Here is a 16050-nt window from a genome sequence, read left to right as displayed (position 1 = left end):
GCATTAAACAAAGTTTAATGTGTTCCTATGGGGTTTTTCGATCCGTTTAGCGATGTTTCTGCATAGCGACGATTAATCTGGAACGGATTAACGTCGCCATGCGGGGCACCACTGTATTACCAAACAAACACAGTGTTATGATAGGCATTCAAGGCTCTGTTTCCTATAGGGTGCATCAAAAGTCTGTACAGACTTGCACCTGTACAAGAGTCTGCATCACAGCTGACTTCTCACAGATGCTTACACATGTTTTCCACCTAAACCTTACTCTGCTTTTCCAAGGTAAAAAGCCCCAAAGACCTTTTGTTCGATATGGTTGAGCTGCTCCCGCCTCCAAATAATCTCAGTCACACACTCTCCCTGTGTCTTTTCTACCACCATTTCGGAGACATGGTAGACAAGAGGACATTCATCCAGCAGATTTTGGCTCTTTACATTTGAACTTTATTTCAATGCTCCTTATGATGCCCAAATGCAGAACAGAAGGCAATGATATATAAAAACATGAATTAAAATGTAGGAAGGCAGTCTGGTGCATGAGGCTTAAGAGGAAAAAGAAGCATAAAGACAAGTAAACAAGTTTGAAAAGGCACTTTGTTACACTCCTCCCCCCCTGGGGAAAGGACGGACACAGAATATAATTCCAACAAAGTTACAAAAGTAGGAATCCCTTTCAATAAAACAGACTGCCAAGAAGATCCTTTTAAAGTGAGCCCATTCCAACGGCCATTGCAAAGCCCATCGTGTTGCTACAGAGGCCAGGAAGTCTTCCTCCCACTTCCCTTGCATCCCATAACCTAGGAGGCTCCAGAGGCATTGGAACCACACCTCTCACACACCCAGTTTATGAGAGTTGTGATTCAACACATCTGGAAGCCACTGGATTGTGAAAGGCTGTCTAAAGCTTCCTAGCACAGCAGCCTGAGCCCGATTCTGCCTCTGAAGCAGGCGGCTGCACCAGGGTTACGGCTTTGGCCTGGCCATGGTGGCACGAAGGGGAAGGGTCCCCTCTGCCCAGGATCCTGGGTATTTGCACATCTTCTGCCAAAGGCTTATCTCCTCGCCTGTGGAATCCATCCAGTCCACCATCTGGCCACTGCTCATTCCTACAGAGAAAAAAGACAGCAGGTAAGGAAGAGCCTTTGCTTCCCTGTGCTAAAGCTGAATGCAAAGAGCACAAGGAAGCTGAAATCCAGGCATGGTTGAGACATGGTTGCTGAGATGATTCATGGATCTGGGCTGTCACGAGGGCAAAAGAAATTTCAGATACCAACTCGGGGTGTAATCAGATAGCAATATAGAATTGTGCTGGATCACACTGGAAAGAGTTGCTTCATTGGGCATGATCTCACTTGAAGTGACCCTTCTGTACACATGCAATATGGTTCCAATCAATCCAGCCCAGTTCTAGGGGGGAAAAAAACCGTAGCCCTGCCACTGGACCAAAAAGCTCTGGACTGGGAATGGGGCAGGGTCTGGTTCATGATTTCCACTCTGTCATCTAATTGCTGGAAATTGGCTCAAACCAAACACCATGCTGTAGGTGCTCCAAAATACAGTAGATCCCCATTGCCAATAGATCAGCTTAGATGAATTATATATCCAGACCACGGGGTGGGAAGCCATGGCCCTCCATGTGGCTAAACTGCAGGGCCCATCAGCCTTAACCAGCTGTGCTTATGGTGAGCAATCAAAGGAGGACTCCATGTTACCCATCCCTCATCTCTTGCTGATTTGCTGTCCTCTGAAGATGGCAGCCACAGAGACTGGCGAAACGTTAGGAAGAACCACTTTCAGAACACGGCCAAGAAGCCCGAAAAACCCACAACAACCATTCTTGCTGATTTGTTTATTTTTTTCAACCGGAGACCCCAGTGATCAAGCAACAGACTGTTCAGCAAGCAAAACAGCTGTTCTGCTTTTCCACTACAGTTCCCACTCCACCCCCAGGAGCCACATGACACAAAGATGGTATCTTTGCAATGTTAAGGTTAGTACATATGTACTCACACATAATCACACCCATGCAGAACTTGGAATGTTTTGCACTGAAGCACACAATGCATTTTGATTGAGGCTACTAGGTCAACATGAGATACAGGAAAGTCACTGGTAATAGTCCTGTGATCTGGCATTACTGCCCTTTCTGTCCTTCATCTAGGACAGTCCTGAAACCACCACCATAGATGATCTCACTCAAAGGAAGCTGGTTTGATCTCAAGGATTGTAACTGACCAACTTCTTTCCTTAAAAAATTTACTATTATGATTCCTTTTCCTCTCTTAATGATTGTGTCGTTTTGTTGTTCTTCCTTTTTGTTGCCTACAGTGTTCTAAAATAAACTTTGTTCCAATATAAAACATGTTTCCTTCAAAATAACATTTTCTGTTATCTTGAAGAAAAAGGAAAAGATGGCCAGCGACGGTTGGTGCTCCCAGCTTGGGGGTGGGTTGGGGTGGGTTTACAGGGTCTACCTGAAACAAGACAAAAACTCTAGTGCCCACCACCAGTCAAAACCAGGCACCAAGCAGTAGCCCCTGAGGGTGGACGTGCACTAATCATTTAGTGGCAAGGATCCTTTGAGCAATGTCCATGGGTGGGAGTTAGAGGGAGGCAGGAACAGCTACCAGAACCCACGGCAGTTGCCCATCTCCCCTTAACCCTGGGGTACAGGGCAGGCACCGTTGACTGCAGTTCCTCAAGCCAAAACATAAAATAAGTCTCAGGCTAAACCCTCGTCCCCCACTTCCCTTCCTCACCATTTCCAACTCCAAGCCGGACTCCGCCCAAGAAGTCGTTGCTGGAAAGCGGCTCCCGGTCCCATACCGTGAGCTCCAGGCAGATGTGGGGCAGCTGTTCTGGAATGACATTGTTGTAGACGAAGGTGTGGTTGTAGTGGGGGTTCAGACTTTTCTTCACGATGGGCGTCTTCCTTTTGGTGGCCTTGTTCCTCAGAGGCAGCAGGTAGCTGTGGATAAGGAAGGGTTACTTAAGGAAGGCCCCTGGAGGGCTGGAATTCAACACCTTGAGGAGTTCTGCCTTCGGTAGTACAAGTTGCCAGGCTGCTGGAAACTATGGAGGACAAATCTGGACAAAAAGGACATTTCAAGCACCACACAGAACTTCCCGCCATTTCTCTCCCCTAACCAGAAAAGACTGAATAAGCCATCCATGCATAGTTCATACAAGGTCATGGTGCTCAGTTTTTCTTGGCCATTAATACTTTCTGTCCTCCTTTGAATGCACAAGAGTTTACACAGTTCTACAAAGAGTTACTTCCCAGAGCCAGGCACCTTCCTCTAATACCCAAGCATACGCAAAGCCAAGAAAAGTATAAGAAAATTATTCTCATAACCTTTTTCTTTTTTCTCTCTCTCTCTCTCATACACACAAACACAATCCTAGATCCTTACTCAATATGAGCAGAGCTGAGTTGATCTCCAACTCTTTTATCATCCATCACCCAATTTAAAAATTTTAAAAACCCCTGTTTCCTCACCCTTTGACAAAACTGTCAGAAGTCCCACCAGATTTCACTGCTGTCAAATTCTTGGCCTCTTTGATCCACACTTGAAGCTCACCTCCTTCTTCCTTTTTGCCTAACAAAAGAGCCTTGTGATTAATAGGAATACCAGAAACTATTAAAAATTCCTTCTTAAAATCAGAACCTATTACAATTATTTTTAAAAACTCCCTTTAAACAGGACAATATCTAAGTGTCTCCAACATCATCCCAACCAACCACATGATACAAAATCTGAAGTTTGGGAAACCTACAGATCTTTGGCCAGGTTTCTAGACCTCACAGAGAGGAAAAAAGTTGGGTTCAAATAGGCAGAATCGTAGGAGAAAAGCAGAGTTTGTGTTGCATTCAGAAAAAAAAGCTGTAGACACCTTCGAACGCCTCACCTTTTTTCCCATTTCCTGCATTGGGAAGCTTGGCAGGCGGGATGAATTTCAAGGAAACCACCAACTCGCCTTTGTATTGAGGAGAGCTAGAAGAGTCTGCCATGTTCTGGAAGCAAAACGAGCAACAGTATTTACCAGGATAAATACGGCACTTTGCAAACTGGAGGACAGTGCAACCAAACATGTGTGTGCAGGATTTACTGACAGAAGCAAGGGGAAGAAAAGGGAATGTGCAAAATGCAGAGCAGAGCAGATCGAAGTTCATTACATGTCAAACAGTTTAAGGCAGTGGTCCCCAACCTTGGGCCTCCAGATGTTCTTGGACTTCAACTCCCAGAAATCCTTGCCAGCAGAGGTGGTGGTGAAGGCTTCTGGGAGTTGTAGTCCAAGAACATCTGGAGGCCCAAGGTTGGGGGCCACTGGTTTATGGGATACAAAGTGGTCCTTGGCATTAATTTTGTATCAGGGCCATTCCCCAACTTTTGTCCGCACATATGGGCTTTTAAGTGATTTGCTTGTTTCTCAGACATGAACCTATTGAGCAGAGCAAAAAGATTCCATGTACAAGATTAAACACTTGTATTACAGTACTGGAAAAATATGTACCCATCTCATGCCCTTCAATGGCTCAAGGCCCTTGCAACTCTAACAATGGCTGCAGATCATATAGACTTTGTGCGGATATATTTTTAGATGTTTTGAAACCTTTTATAGAACTCTTTTGTTGAGATGTGATGATTATCCTTGTGCCTTTGTGTCTATTGTGTGTTCTGTCTATCTGTTCTTTCCTAGGCTATTCTTCCTTATGTTCTTCTGATCAAATCAATAGGCTTTAAATATATATATATATATATATATATATATATATATATATACAGAGCTTGAAAGAGGTTATCTTTTGAACTGCAATCCTCAAATCCACCCATTAGCATGGCAACTGGGATAACTCTTCCATCCTCTAATACAGTGGTGCCTTGCCTAACGAGCGCACCATTTAACGACGAATCTGCATAGCGATGTGTTTTTTGCAATCGCATTGCGATGTTTTATATAGGCAAAACATCGCATTGTGATGATTGGTAAGCGTTTTGCTTATCGATCTTCGCATTGCAATGTTTTAGGAACAGCTGATCGGTGGTTCCAAAATGGCCACCAGGTGCAGAAAATGGCCGCCTGCAGCATTTTCACGCCCTGCCCTCGCTTACCGGGTGGCGAAAATGGTGGCCGGATGGAGGATTCCCCGCATAGCGATGAGTTTTTCCCCAATAGGAACACATTAAACCTATGGGCTTCCCCCCCCGCGCACCGCGCATAGCGATGAATCTGGATAGCGACATTAATCCTGGAACGGATTAATGTCGTTATGCGGGGCACCACTGTATTATGAACATGATTTCAAAAGAAATAATATGTGCATGAATTAAAACCACAACCAATGAGAGAGGGCGAAGTATGAGAAACGCAAGAATCATGTTGTCCACAACGACTTCCGTGGAGCATCTGCCACCCTGCAAAGCGGCAGCGAGGGCTTCAGAGAAGAAAGTGGGGACTCAAGACAGACCTTGCCGTGCAGGGGGAGGCTCTCTTCCAGGGGACTCTCCATGCTCCAGGAGTCCATGGGGACTTCCGCCTCTCCCAGGAATGTATTTCGCCCAAAGCGATCATGGTGCCAGACGGAGAACTGCAAGGTCCGGCTCTGAAGGAGGGACCTGTTGATCTCGTACTACAAGACAACGGAAATAAACGATGAGCGCTTCGTGATGAGAGCGCCAGAAACATCAACAATGCAATGTTGCACACACCCCCCAAGAGGGAAACAAAAAGGTTTGGTAAATGTACAATCATCACTCTGAGAGTGCAAGTATCTTTACAAAGACCAGGGGAGGAGACGTTTTGAAAACATCTTGCGACCCATCTGTCTGTGTTGTTGAGCTGCAGCAAAGTAGACTCAAGATGCAAAGGAGCTAGAAGACTGATTTAAAAAAAATACATCCTTCTACATACTAGATTGTACGCTGAAGTGCCATATCTGTCTGCAAAGGAACACAATAAGCAAACCTGGCAATTCCCTGCCCCAAACACATGCCTCTCCCCCCACACACACACCCCTCTACCTTGAGGAGCTCGTGGTATAAGGGATTGACTGTGTTCCGTTTAATTGTGGTTTTCCGCTTCCCTTGGCGGGATTTGTCAGGGAGGAGATACGTCTTCACATACCTGAAGGGGGAGGAGAAAAAAAACCTATATGATATTGCCCTGACTTTCTGCAACCACGTCCAGGAACAAAGGCTGTTTGGCAAACCCTTTCAAAACCAGAGATGTGACCCCATTGATCAGAGAAGTTATATCAGAACAAAGCAATTAACTTGGTGGATTAGGGGACTCCACCACCTACGCCCCCCACTACCTGAAACAATCTGGACACAGGTCGCACTGGCACATGCCGCAAGCGATTACACCTTCCAGACAAAACAAACAGGGAAAGCTGTGGTGTGTAGCTGCTCACCTGTCTGTATTTTCCATATGATCAGTAATAGTAATAGCAATAGTTCAAGAAATAGGTTGGTTCATACCTGTATAATTCTCTTTCATCTGCACAACACCCAACAGTTCAGTAGAAAAATGTACTGGTGAGGCTAGAACAGCCTAGTAAATAATCTGACCCCAGCCATAGTGGCCAGGGGATTCTGGGAGATGGAGTAAAAAAAAGTAACTGAGTTTCCAATCTGAATCAGCTCAGCTCTCCAGTCCTCAGGAGTACTGCTTACAACAGATACAATGACTGATCCCCTAATTAACACTTCACCAGTTTGGGTATCCCATCAAGCTTTATTCATCGCTCAGCATGCTGTCCGAGCTGAGCCACCGATTCTACTATCAGGTCAAGTATGTACTGAAGTCCGCCTTCAGGTCGGTCCTAAAACCCAAATGGCCAGACCCAACTTTTGACCACAAAGGGATGCCATCCTGCCCCCCTGCCGTCCCCAGCCCCCAAAGGGCACTCACGGGTTGGAACGCTTCTTGGCCTCATCCGCGTATGCCAGGCGGCGGCACTCCTTGATGTGGATGAACAAGATCTGGGTCTTCTCCTCGTAGGTCAGGGAGAAGGCAATCTCTCCCGTCACACAGACGCTGCCAAAGTCGCCAGCCTCACTGTAAAGGCTCATCATGCTTCCTAAAGTACTCTAAGGACATTTTTTTTTAAATGAGAGAGAAAGAAAGAAAAAGTTGATAGTGGGGAATGTATTGCCTGCCCTCCAGTTATTGACTGCCAAGTCTGAGCTTCTCTAGCCACTTCAGTCAACCGTGAAGGATGATGGGAGTTGCAATTTAGCAACATCTAGAGGACTACATATTGAGAAAGAGCGGGTGCCTTTCATCCTTCCTTATCAAATTCCACCCATGTGTGATCCTGCTACCTGTTACACACAATAAGGGTTTTACAAAGATTTTCAACCTACATGTTGTATTCCTGCCATGTAATTCTTTCCCTTCGTGAATGGAAAGGACAATTTTTTTTTGTCTGATGAGTTTAGAACTAAAGTTATTTCTTTATATGAGGACGTGACCCCCCCTCCGTCTCCAAACTATTCAATTAGACAAGAAAGGGTAAATTGGGATCCATTGGGAGATCTCTGGGTGATCTACAGTGGATCAGCCAAAGTTTTGGAGTCCCAATTATCTGACAATGTAAGAACCAAGAAGCACATATACCTTTCTCCATTAGACTGTTGAAAAAATAAAATTGAGAACTAGGCATCGTGGCTTGTGTAACAGGACTCTTTTCTTTTGGTGCCAGTTACAAATCCCTGGTTTGAGCAGAACTTGAGAAACTTACTTTTTGAGTCTACAACATCCAGAAGGACCAAGCCAGGACTGGCTGGGTGATTCTGGGAGAATGTCAAGAGATGGTCAGATCCTGGCATCCACCCATCACTTGACTCTCTCTGCTTGACTTCAGGGTTTGCATCAAAACCAAAGCCACTCCTTACAAGCCTACTTGTATGACCATCTTTCCCATGGTCCACCCATTGACGTTCCTGTCCTCTAAAGCAGTGGTTCTTAACCTTTAGGAAAGAAATGCCCCCTTGAGCCATTGAGGAAGTTATCATCGCCCCCCTCCTCACGGTGATGATATCTTATTTATTTATTTATTTATTTATTTATTTATTTATTTATTTATTTATTTATTTATTTATTTATTTATTTATTTATTTATTTATTTATTTATTTATGACACCTAAATCCAATGACCCCTGAAAACAAAATTCAATTGCAAGAAAATGAAATGCCCCCCAAAAGTAACATTTAATGATTTAGTTGCAAGGGAATTTTAAGACGAAAAAAGAAATATAAAAAGGGTATAAAAACAAACTGCAATGCAGGAATTAAAAATTTCAAGATGAAAACTCTGAAACTAAATTAAGATTGGAGGAAAATATATATTCATGCACACAGTAGAAAGGCTGCAGCCATCTTCACAGGTGTGGCTTGCTCCAGTGCCCCCCTATCGCCCCCCTTCTGCTCCAGCGCCCCCACACCGCCCCATTTCATTCTACCGCCCCCCTGAAAAATGAAATCGCCCCCTGGGGGGCATTATCGCCCACGTTAAGAACCACTGCTCTAAAGAGCCCAAGCAGACAGACCTCAAGACCAGAACCTACCGAGGATGTGCCACTACGGATGCTGCTTCTGGCTATCCTTCGCCGGTGAATCTCTACCAAGCTATCTATGTCCTCTTCTTCCTCCTCCTCCTGGAAAATAAAAATCACAGAACAGATCCCTATAATGCCATAAAATGACTTTGCTTGGATGTCCTAGACAGGGCAAGATCTCATAATCCAAGCACCACCCCTTAGATCATATTGTTTCCCATTGTATCCCATCTCCTATATCACTGTACTACAATCGTTGGTGTGTGTTAAACATGAGTTGCATTCTTCCATTATGCTCAAGAGACCCAAAAAATGGAGTCAGGCAGGGGGCAGGAGGACGAGTCTCCCCGCACAGTAGTTGAGTGGCCAGCTGAGCAGGAAGAGAGGAGAGCTCTAGGCCCCATTGCCAGTATGAGCGGGATTGTTGCCATGGCAGGACACGTGAGTGGACGGTCCGGTCCCAATGGGACCCTAATTAGGGCCAGTTGTGACAGGGATATTTGTATTCGTACATGAATATCCTCGTCTCTAGTCTATATGGAGCTTGAGATAGAAAGGTAGGAAATGCCTTATTAACAGGAAGTCAATGCTTGACAAGTTTAACAGATATTGTCTGGCTTTTCCCCGTACTCTTGGTTGGAGACAGACTTTGCCACTGATTTTAAAGCACTTTACCTGTGGCCAAGGAGGCAGATGAGATGACTTTCAGCCTTCCACGCAGGCAGTCTTCATAAGCAGGTGAGTACTTGTAACGTGCACCCAAAGGGTGACTTCTGCGTTAACCCCAACAACACAAAATTCATAGACCCATGTCTATTCGAGACCAATCTAGGACTTTGGTCCATCCCTCTCCCACTGATGGCCCTCCAATTCCAAGAGTACTGTGAAAATGGAACTAATCACAGCCTAGGATATCATGTCATATCCATACTGCTTAAATAACTTATCTTGTAAGACCATGGCCCTTGACACCTGCAGTTTCCTAGCCTTTCGGAGCTCAAATGAACATGGAAAGCCCTCAGGACAAACTGTTAAATCAAAATTGTGTCTTGAAAAGACTGAGAAGCTATTTTCATCTTAATTCTGGTCCTTCATTCACAATAGTTGTTGTTGTTTAGTCATGCCCGACTCTTCCGTGACCCCATGGACCAGAGCACGCCAGGCCCTCCTGTCTTCCACTGCCTCTCGGAGTTGGGTCAAATTCATGTTGGTCGCTTCGATGACCCTGTCCAGCCATCTCGTCCTCTGTCGTCCCCTTCTTCTCTTGCTATCACTCTTTCCTAACATCAGGGTTTTTTCCAAGGAGTCTTCCTGCAGCTCTTCCTGCAGATCTAGGACACAGTAACAATAGTGACCATGTCCCAGGTCTGCAGAGGATCTCCAAAGGCCAACAACATCCCAAGAATACAAGGGATACCAGCTTAGCCAAGGCGCTACTTCTGTGCCCTTTCTCCAACGGGGCATTCCTTCCACTAATATATTGGCATTTTGTGGGACGCCCAGGTGCCAGGTCTAGTTGAGTTCTCCTGGCTTTGCAAACCCTACTGAAGGGTCTGCTCCCCCTCCATGTCTCTTCATTATCACTTCAGTGGGCTTAATAAACTTCCCTAATATCATCCATCCATGGCCAGGATCCTACTACTTCACATCAGGCTGGTGTTACTCCCAACAGCATAAATGTCAAGGTGAAGAACTACGGTAAGATGTCAGCGTGGGTACTTGCTACAGAATCTGAGTCACACAAAGAGTGTGTGACAGCAAATGCCTAACTGACGTCTCAGCTCGAGCAAGTTCACCACCCAAGCTGGCAGTGATGGGGTTATGACAGTGGGAGCCAATGAGTGAGAATATTTCCATACACAGAAAAGCATTTCTCTGTATCTGCCTCACGACTCTTCATTTCCTTTCTCTTACGGACAGGGTGGGAATTCTGCAGCCTCGTGTCCTTCCTGGATCCAGTCTCCTAACACAAAATGATATACATTTTTGGAGGGGGAAAATGGCCATCTCCTCTAAGAGCAGTGATTCAGCCTTAAAATAAGGCATAGGTCCCTTTAAACCTTGCTCTGTCCTCAAAACACCCCGGAAAGGAGCTTTATGTAACTGTCCACTTCTGTTTTTGCTTTTAGGGTTGGTACAATCTTTACATGGGCTTGACGGCTGAAATCTGGCCCTCGGGCATCTAGAGTTTGCCGATCTCTGCCTCGGAGGCTCACCATTTCAACGTTGAGACCCGGAACGGATTTGCTTCGGTCCCCCAGAGGCCCACTTTCGCCAATAGGCTCCTCTGGTCTCAAGTCAATCACTGATTTGGTGTATTCTGTGAGGGAGACAGGACATGAAATCAGAGACAATAGCTGGGAGAAACTGAGGCATTCATCTAAAAGACCCACAGGGTTCCATTATCTGTTTATTAGACTTCTAATAAATAGATTTTATTTCATCCCATCCTTGTTTGAACTCAATATGGGCTTCACAAACTTTGAATGAAAAAGAATGGCCAAAATTCTATGAATTAGTGTAATAAATTGCACTGGAGTAGGCCCACAGAACCCATGGGGATTTCGTGAGTCAATTCCCCCCCAAGTTTCACTGATTTCAGATGGGCCTCTTCCAATGCAATTTACTTCACAAAGCAACCAGATTTGGGGCAAAAAGCAAGATCCGTGATTAAAGTAGAATTCAATGAAAAGCCCATTTAAAATCCGTTGAAATCACTGTTTTAAAATTTTCCATCAAAAAAGAAAAATGCAGCCCCCAACTGGTAATAACTTCCTTGCAGCACCACTGCTCAGTTGTCAGAAACATGCTTGAAGAGAAAGGTATTTGCCTGACAAGATGGAGGGGGCCAACCAAAGAGAAGGCCACCTTTTGTAAACATGCCATGGAGGGGGGGGGTATTCTCCTATACACAAGTGGTGCCTTGAATTGCAAACTTAATTCGTTCCAGGATGATGGTCGTAACTCAAGTTGGTCATAACTCAAAGCACCGTTTCCCATAGGGATACACTGAACCGCCATTAATCCGCTCCGACCATTTTTTGGTTGTATCTCAAAGTGCTGGTTGTGTCTCAAAGCATTAGTTCCCATAGGAACTAATGCAAAAGCTGTTAATCCGTCCACTGGGGGAGACTTTTTTTAAACCTAAGATAACCTCTAAGGTTAAAAAAAGGGCAGGAAAGGAGGGAGGGAGCATTTTTTTTTCTGGTCGTATCTCAAAGCGCCGGTCGTACGTCAAAGCAAAATTTTGCGACCAGAACTGGTCATAACTCGAATTGGTCACAAGTCAAGACGTTCGTAAGTCGAGGCGCCACTGTGGTACCCAATACAGGTGCTGTGGCACAGTTCCTTTCAAGAAGACCACCCAGAAAGAATGTCCACCCTTTCTTCACCGTCTTTCAACACTGAACTATGCTTGAGGTCAGGCTGAACATTCACTCTGTCGCTCTTCCATCTTTTTAAATTACTGAAAGGAGGCCATTTTATCAGGGCTGGGAAAACTTGTCCCCAAATTTTGGAATACTGCGGCTAATCAGAGGAGGCAAATGGGGGGCTACAGAGAGACCCAACAACTGAGGTCGGTCTGTTTACTTATTACAGCATCCTCACCCTACAAAGCCCAGAAGGTCTGTGGTGAAGTTGGGATTGGAATCGCTGTCTCTCCAGTTGAAATGCAACCATCTAACCCAAGGGTGAGCAATGGTGTCTCTGGGCTGCCACTTTTGTGCTTGTTCACCATCCACTGTGCTCACCTAAGGCCGGTGGGAGCTGCAGGCTGAAAAGTACAGTGGTGCCTCGCATAGCGAGGTTAATCCATTCCGGATTAACCTTCGCTATGCTGAAGCATCGCTGAACGGGGCAGGGATTTCCATTGGAACGCATTAAACATCGTTTAATGCGTTCCAAATGGGCCAAATACTCACCATTCAGCGATGCTTCAGGATGGCCGGCAGCCATTTTTGTGCCCTCGCCTCGCTTAACGAGGGCTCGAAAACGCTGCGCGCGGCCATTTTGGGCCATTTCCAGGCTTCCGGCGGCCATTTTGGCCACCGAACAGCTGATCGTCGGGGTTCGTTTTGTGAAGATCGGTAAGCGAAACGCTTACCGGTCTTCGCAAAGCAAATTTTGCCCCATTAAAAAAAGTTGAGCGATCGCATTAGCGATCCGAAAAAACAGATCGCTATGCGATTTCATCGTTATACGGTGCGCTCGTTAAGCGAGGCACCACTGTATCTAGAAAGCCATGGCTGCTCAGCTCTGCTTGAACCCCTTTACCCACCCCAAGATAACATACAGTACTTCAGCTCCTCATCTGATAAAGCAGTGGTCCCCAACCTTGGCCCTCCAGATGTTCTTGGACTTCAACTCCCAGAAATCCTGGCCAGCAGAGGTGGTGGTGAAGGCTTCTGGGAGTTGTAGTTCAAGAAATCTGGAGGCTCAAGGTTGGGGAACACTGTGATAAAGGTCTCTCACCTGACGGCCTCTGAGATCTCCTGGGATTCTTCTTAAACAAGCTTTCATTCTCATCACCTGCCACTACACCAGAGCTCCCCAAACGGGATTCCTAGGAGAGAATAAACAAATCTTTCTTTAAAAAAGGACCCCAACGAGAGCCCTTCCCACCATCCCATTCCACCCAACACAGAGACTGTGGTCTGAAAAAGCAATTAAAACTTTATTAATATTATGCAGTCAAGAGACCCAAATTGAGCCAGAACAACAATTAAGAACAAAATAATAAAATAAGCATTTAAACATACCATATTTTTTCATGTATAAGATGCCTCAATGTATAAGTTGCAGCTCACTTTTCTAACCCCAAATTTACAAAAAATCTAACTGGGGTTTAGCAAGTGGAGGGGGAAAGGGATCAAAGCAATCCCTCAGCTTTGATCCCTTTGCCCCTCGTGCAGCCACGAGATTGCTTTAATCCCTTTCCCCTTTCCTTTTGCTAAGCCCTATGGTGGAGGGGAAAACAGGAATCAAAGCGATCCTGCAGCCCTTTCATCCCTGCTTTTCCCCTCCACTTGCTAAGCCAAGTGAGAAACAGCGATCAAAGCGTGTCAGGATCGCTTTGATCCCTTTCCCCCTCCACTTATTTATTATATATTAATTGGATTTTTACCCCACCCCTCTAGACCATGTCTACTCGGGGCGGCTTACATAGATAAAACAGAATATAAAATATAAAATTTATAAAATTATAAAATTACAATTACAATTGAACAATTAATTTGAAAAAGATTACCAGGACGGCATGGCATAAAAGGGGAAAAAATAAGAAAGACTTAATTGGCCGGAGGGAAGGCCTGCTTGAGTACCCAAGTTTTTAGCTGGCTTTTAAAAACACCCAGCGAGGGTGCCAGCCGAATTTCTGTTGGTAGGGTGTTCCACAGCCTTTTTGTTCTCTCTTCGGCTTACTTCCGTGTATAAGATGACCCTCAATTTTTTGGTCTAAGGATTTTAGACAAAAGTATCATACACAGAAAAATACGCTACGCATTTTTAGGAGAAAGCCCTTGGTTAGAATAATAGAATCTTTTTACAAAATCTTACAATGGAAAAGAGGAATTTAGCCACAGGCTCGGTGATTGCTTGGTTTATATCTGCCGACAAATAACTTCATATACCCTGTGAATGGCCTTCCAGGGTATTTCCTCAAAATAGGACAGAGAAGTCTCTTACACTCCTCTCTATGGAGGCTACATTCAAACCAAAGCCTCAGCTACTTCCTCTCCAAGACACACAGCCAATCTTCTTGAGGAATGCGGCAGGCACACCCTTCCAATACCGCAGAAAAGAGACAGTGAAATCTAGCCCTGGGGAAAGCATGACGATATTTGGGAACAGTGAGTTTTTCCCGATTAAAGGTAAAGGTAAAGGTTCCCCTTGACAATTTTTGTCCAGTCGTGTTCGACTCTAGGGGGCGGTGCTCATCCCCGTTTCCAAGCCATAGAGCCAGCATTTTGTCCAAATCTTCTGTGGTCACATGGCCAGTGCGACTTAGACACGGAACGCTGTTACCTTCCCACCGAGGTGGTCCCTATTAATCTACTCGCATTTGCATGCTTTCGAACCGCTAGGTTGGCGGGAGCTGGGACAAGCGACGGGAGCTCCCTCCGTTGCGTGGATTCAATCTTACGACTGCTGGTCTTCTGACCCTGCAGCACAGGCTTCTGCGGTTTAGCCCGCAGCACCACCATGTCCCTTTTTCCCCGATTACATTAATGAAATTAAACTCACCACAATTTAGCCATTTCCAGCTTTGCAAATGACAAGCCCCCTGGACTCATAGGTACAGACACTCCAACTTATCCTACATGTTGTAAGTCACTGAGCTGACATCAAAGACTGATCCGTGCGGAAGGGACTTGCGATAAAAAGAGAGTCCTGTCTTTCCCAAGTCACCCCTATGGAGCATTGGGATATCTGAAGGGTAACAAAGGATCTGTACTTTTCTCAGAGCACCCCAACGACCTTGGGAGGAGGAGCACAACAGTGGCTAAGCAAAGGTGCAGGAAACTGCTGTTGGGGCCACCCTGAAAAACGGAGAAGAGCAAACCTACTGTGTCCGAATAGGTGGGAGGAGCCTCTCTATAGCGGATGGGAAGGGTCAGGCTGGAGGCAGTAGATCCCGAAGGGCTGATGGTTTTTGTCTTGTCTTGGCGAGGGCTGCAAAGGGAAAAGAAAAGAGGAGACCAGATCAGAGCCAAAGGTCCATGGAGGGCTGCCTCCCCCTCCTCCTCCTCCAGAGCAATCAAATATTCTAGAAGACACAGGACATGAAACACAGCAATTAGCATTTGCTGACACTGTACTTCCGCCAGGAAGTTTCCATTCTGGATGGATTTCTTTTCCGCAATCATATTTCATACCCCCAACGCAAGTGTTCCCAAGAGTGATGTATATTAAAAACCCAAACAGACACCTAGAGTGGTCGAAATGACTAGATAGGCGAGGTATTAATTAATTAATTAATTAATTAATTAATTAAACAAACTAACAAACAAACAAACAAACAAACAAACATGAAAGCTCAAAGCACCATCACACCATAAGCATATTTCAGTCTTGAGAGACTATAGTAATGTGCTCTGTATGGAGGACTTGGAACAGCATCTAGTGTTTTGATGCTTTATGCGAAGCTGGAGTGTCCTCTCCAGGGCACGAAGCCTGGATAAAATAATATGGAGGATAGGCTGTTACCCAAGCAGCAAATCCCCCCTCTCCACATCACTGAAATAGTCCAATGGAAAGGCAAGAGCCAATACAACTGATTCCAGCAACGTTACCAGAATGGCACGAACTGCCTCCAGAGTAAATCTCTGAAACAGACATACATTGGAGAGTTGGAGAGAGGGCAGAAAAGGACAATCAAGATTACCTTAAGAGGACCTGAAACAATTCCTGCCGCAATTAACGGTTAGAACATTTGGGGCTTTTTGGCATAAGAGATAAGCAAGATGGAAGCATGTCCAATTACTGG

General features: G+C 45.3%; 1 protein-coding gene across 3 annotated transcripts in view; it reads right to left on the bottom strand.

Annotated features, from left to right (window-relative positions):
- Nucleotides 1–421: 421 nt before the first annotated feature.
- Nucleotides 422–16050, bottom strand: part of SYTL4 (synaptotagmin like 4) — a 28309-nt gene continuing 12680 nt past the window's right edge. For all 3 annotated transcript variants that reach the window (XM_078380627.1, XM_072980980.2, XM_072980979.2), the window contains exons 7-17: nt 15131–15236; nt 13038–13128; nt 10781–10884; nt 8574–8663; nt 6916–7094; nt 6024–6126; nt 5471–5632; nt 3910–4015; nt 3500–3599; nt 2760–2968; nt 422–1106 (exon numbers count right to left, since the gene is read on the bottom strand). In XM_078380627.1, the coding sequence (XP_078236753.1) occupies nt 964–1106; nt 2760–2968; nt 3500–3599; nt 3910–4015; nt 5471–5632; nt 6024–6126; nt 6916–7094; nt 8574–8663; nt 10781–10884; nt 13038–13128; nt 15131–15236 (1393 nt within the window). In that variant the 3' untranslated portion in view covers nt 422–963. The remainder of the gene's footprint in view (nt 1107–2759; nt 2969–3499; nt 3600–3909; nt 4016–5470; nt 5633–6023; nt 6127–6915; nt 7095–8573; nt 8664–10780; nt 10885–13037; nt 13129–15130; nt 15237–16050) is intronic.

Source organism: Pogona vitticeps, chromosome 11 (genome assembly GCF_051106095.1).
Source record: "Pogona vitticeps strain Pit_001003342236 chromosome 11, PviZW2.1, whole genome shotgun sequence".
Lineage (NCBI taxonomy): Eukaryota > Metazoa > Chordata > Lepidosauria > Squamata > Agamidae > Pogona > Pogona vitticeps.
Note: the sequence above shows the minus strand (reverse complement) of the source record. Positions and strands in the feature narration are given on the sequence as shown.